The 2,113-nt window shown below is 43.3% G+C and overlaps 1 protein-coding gene across 1 annotated transcript in view; it reads right to left on the reverse strand.

Moving 5' to 3' along the window:
* Positions 1-2,113, reverse strand: part of UBE4B (ubiquitination factor E4B) — a 129,929-nt gene that overhangs the window by 10,923 nt on the left and 116,893 nt on the right. The window contains exon 24 of the mRNA XM_012662501.1: positions 1,495-1,629. Coding sequence (XP_012517955.1) covers positions 1,495-1,629 — 135 coding nt within the window. The remainder of the gene's footprint in view (positions 1-1,494; positions 1,630-2,113) is intronic.

Here is a 2,113-nt window from a genome sequence, read left to right on the forward strand (position 1 = left end):
GGAGAGTTTTGAGCTAGCCAGGAAAGAAGGTGAAAACAGCACAGCGAAGGACGTAGAAACATCAGAGCAGGCACTGGCACAAGACTGGGGGCAAAAGAACAGGGTCACAGCGTACAGATGGCTCAGGTCTATGAGTAGGACTTAAAAATTTTAATTGACATGAAAATACTAGGCTTAGCTTTCGACAGTTTCTGTTACAAATTGAAGAATTTAGAACTAAAATAGGCTGTATGATAGTTTGGTCTACCTTCTAACAATCAAATAGTATCACCACTAGAGTCACTGAACATAAAATAAGAGTTGAGTCACAGCAGCGATGGGCATAACATTATCTATGGGCCAATTCCAGCCCAGTGCCTCCTTCTGTAAATAAACTTTTACTGCAGTATAGCCATGCCTATTTGTTTACGTATTGTTTGTGACGGCTTTCAAACTTCAACAGCAAAGCTGAGTAGTTGCAAAAGAGACCATTGGTCCATGATGCCTTCAAACTATTAATATTTACTATCTGGCCTTTACAGAAAAAGTTTAAAACAATTCCATTTTGCGAACCTTTAAGGGAAGCAAATGTCTGAACAGTGAGCTCTGTTTTGTTTCACAGTCCACTGCTCCTGCGCTGTAGTCTGTTTATGACGAGAGACGGGAAGGGAAGGACAGGAAGGGCCTCACCCCCAGAGCTGCACACGGCCCAGGGTGTGGCAATAATGCCCCAGCTGGAGGTGACACATGCATCACGTGATGCAGGTAAGGGAGAATACGGAAAATCGGAGGAAATATGTAGTAAAACTATATTCCATTGTAAAATAAGTTTGTCTCCACGTAGGCAAATAACTACCGATCTCAGGTCCCTCTCTTGCCTTCCTCGCTACCCTGTCCTGGCCATACCGTAAACTCCAGCCCGTGGCGGGTGGCAGAAGCAAAGCAGAGATCTTCAGTTCTGCTGCTCAATTTCACTTTCAGAAACAGGACCCAGGTCTTAGCAATCATGTCAAGACCAAACATTCCGACTACCTTTGATCTACCATAAACCCTAATTGTGGCTCTCATTAGCCTCTGGCTTCTTGAGTCTAACAAAGCTACATCTAAGAGAACCAAAGATCTTACAGATTATCAATTATCCTACTTAATTGCAATTTCCAACTGATGTTACTGTATACTTTTCCTATAACTAAAATATAGGAATCAATAATGGTAAAAATATGCCGTAACTTCAACATGAATAATCCAATGTACCGTCTAAGCAAAAAGTGAATTAAGTCATCTTGGAAGTGACCCTTCACAGACTATGTGACATGAGACATCTTCACTTAGTCTATCAACAGAGTATTGTGTATCTCCATTAGCATAACTGGGAACAAAATCAGTAACAATTTCACGTATCAGTGACTGTGACGCAAAATTTCTAGGATTTCAACAACTGTATGAAGGTATAAGCGACAGAGTCTGAATGTGGAATTCAACAGACAAAACGAGCACCACGCGGTTTCTACTCACGGGCCTGAGGAACGGCTTCTGGACCTGCTTGGTGAGGATGTGGAACATGTCCACGGTTTCTGTTGCCAGGGCCAGATAAGAGCGGGAGACACGCTCGTCCTGGGCAAGCTGGGACTGGCGGGCCTGCTGCTGATCCTAGGCAACATTGAACAGATGCCAAATGAATCTCTGCACTTGTCATCAGCTCCCCACACGCCAAGCGTGAGGGAAAAACACAGTCGGCTCGTCACTGGAAAAGCGTGTGGCAGAGCCAGCATACTTACGGAGTGATCCAACAACCCACATCAGCAAATCTCCCAGATAACTCAAGTTTATTCCTTTTAGCATCAAGAATGCATTAGGACTGAGTCAGGTGCCCTTGGTGCATTATTTAATTCTAACGAGCCTCAGTTTCCTCAATGATAAAAGAAGTCACCGTCAACTTCCATGCAGGATGAAGTAAGAGAATCTAACATAGCACCTGATACACACTGGCACTAATGCTAAAGTCTAGTTCATTTCCCTTAATAACAACTTTTACTGAGTCATCACTGCTTTAAAACCATGGGGTGCATTGTGCTGTGGGACTGAGGCCTGTCAGGTTTGCTCCAACACCAATAAGCTTTTTTTTTTTTTTTTT

The sequence above is a fragment of the Propithecus coquereli genome, unplaced genomic scaffold (genome assembly GCF_000956105.1).
Source record: "Propithecus coquereli isolate 6110/MARCELLA unplaced genomic scaffold, Pcoq_1.0 Scaffold77, whole genome shotgun sequence".
NCBI lineage: Eukaryota > Metazoa > Chordata > Mammalia > Primates > Indriidae > Propithecus > Propithecus coquereli.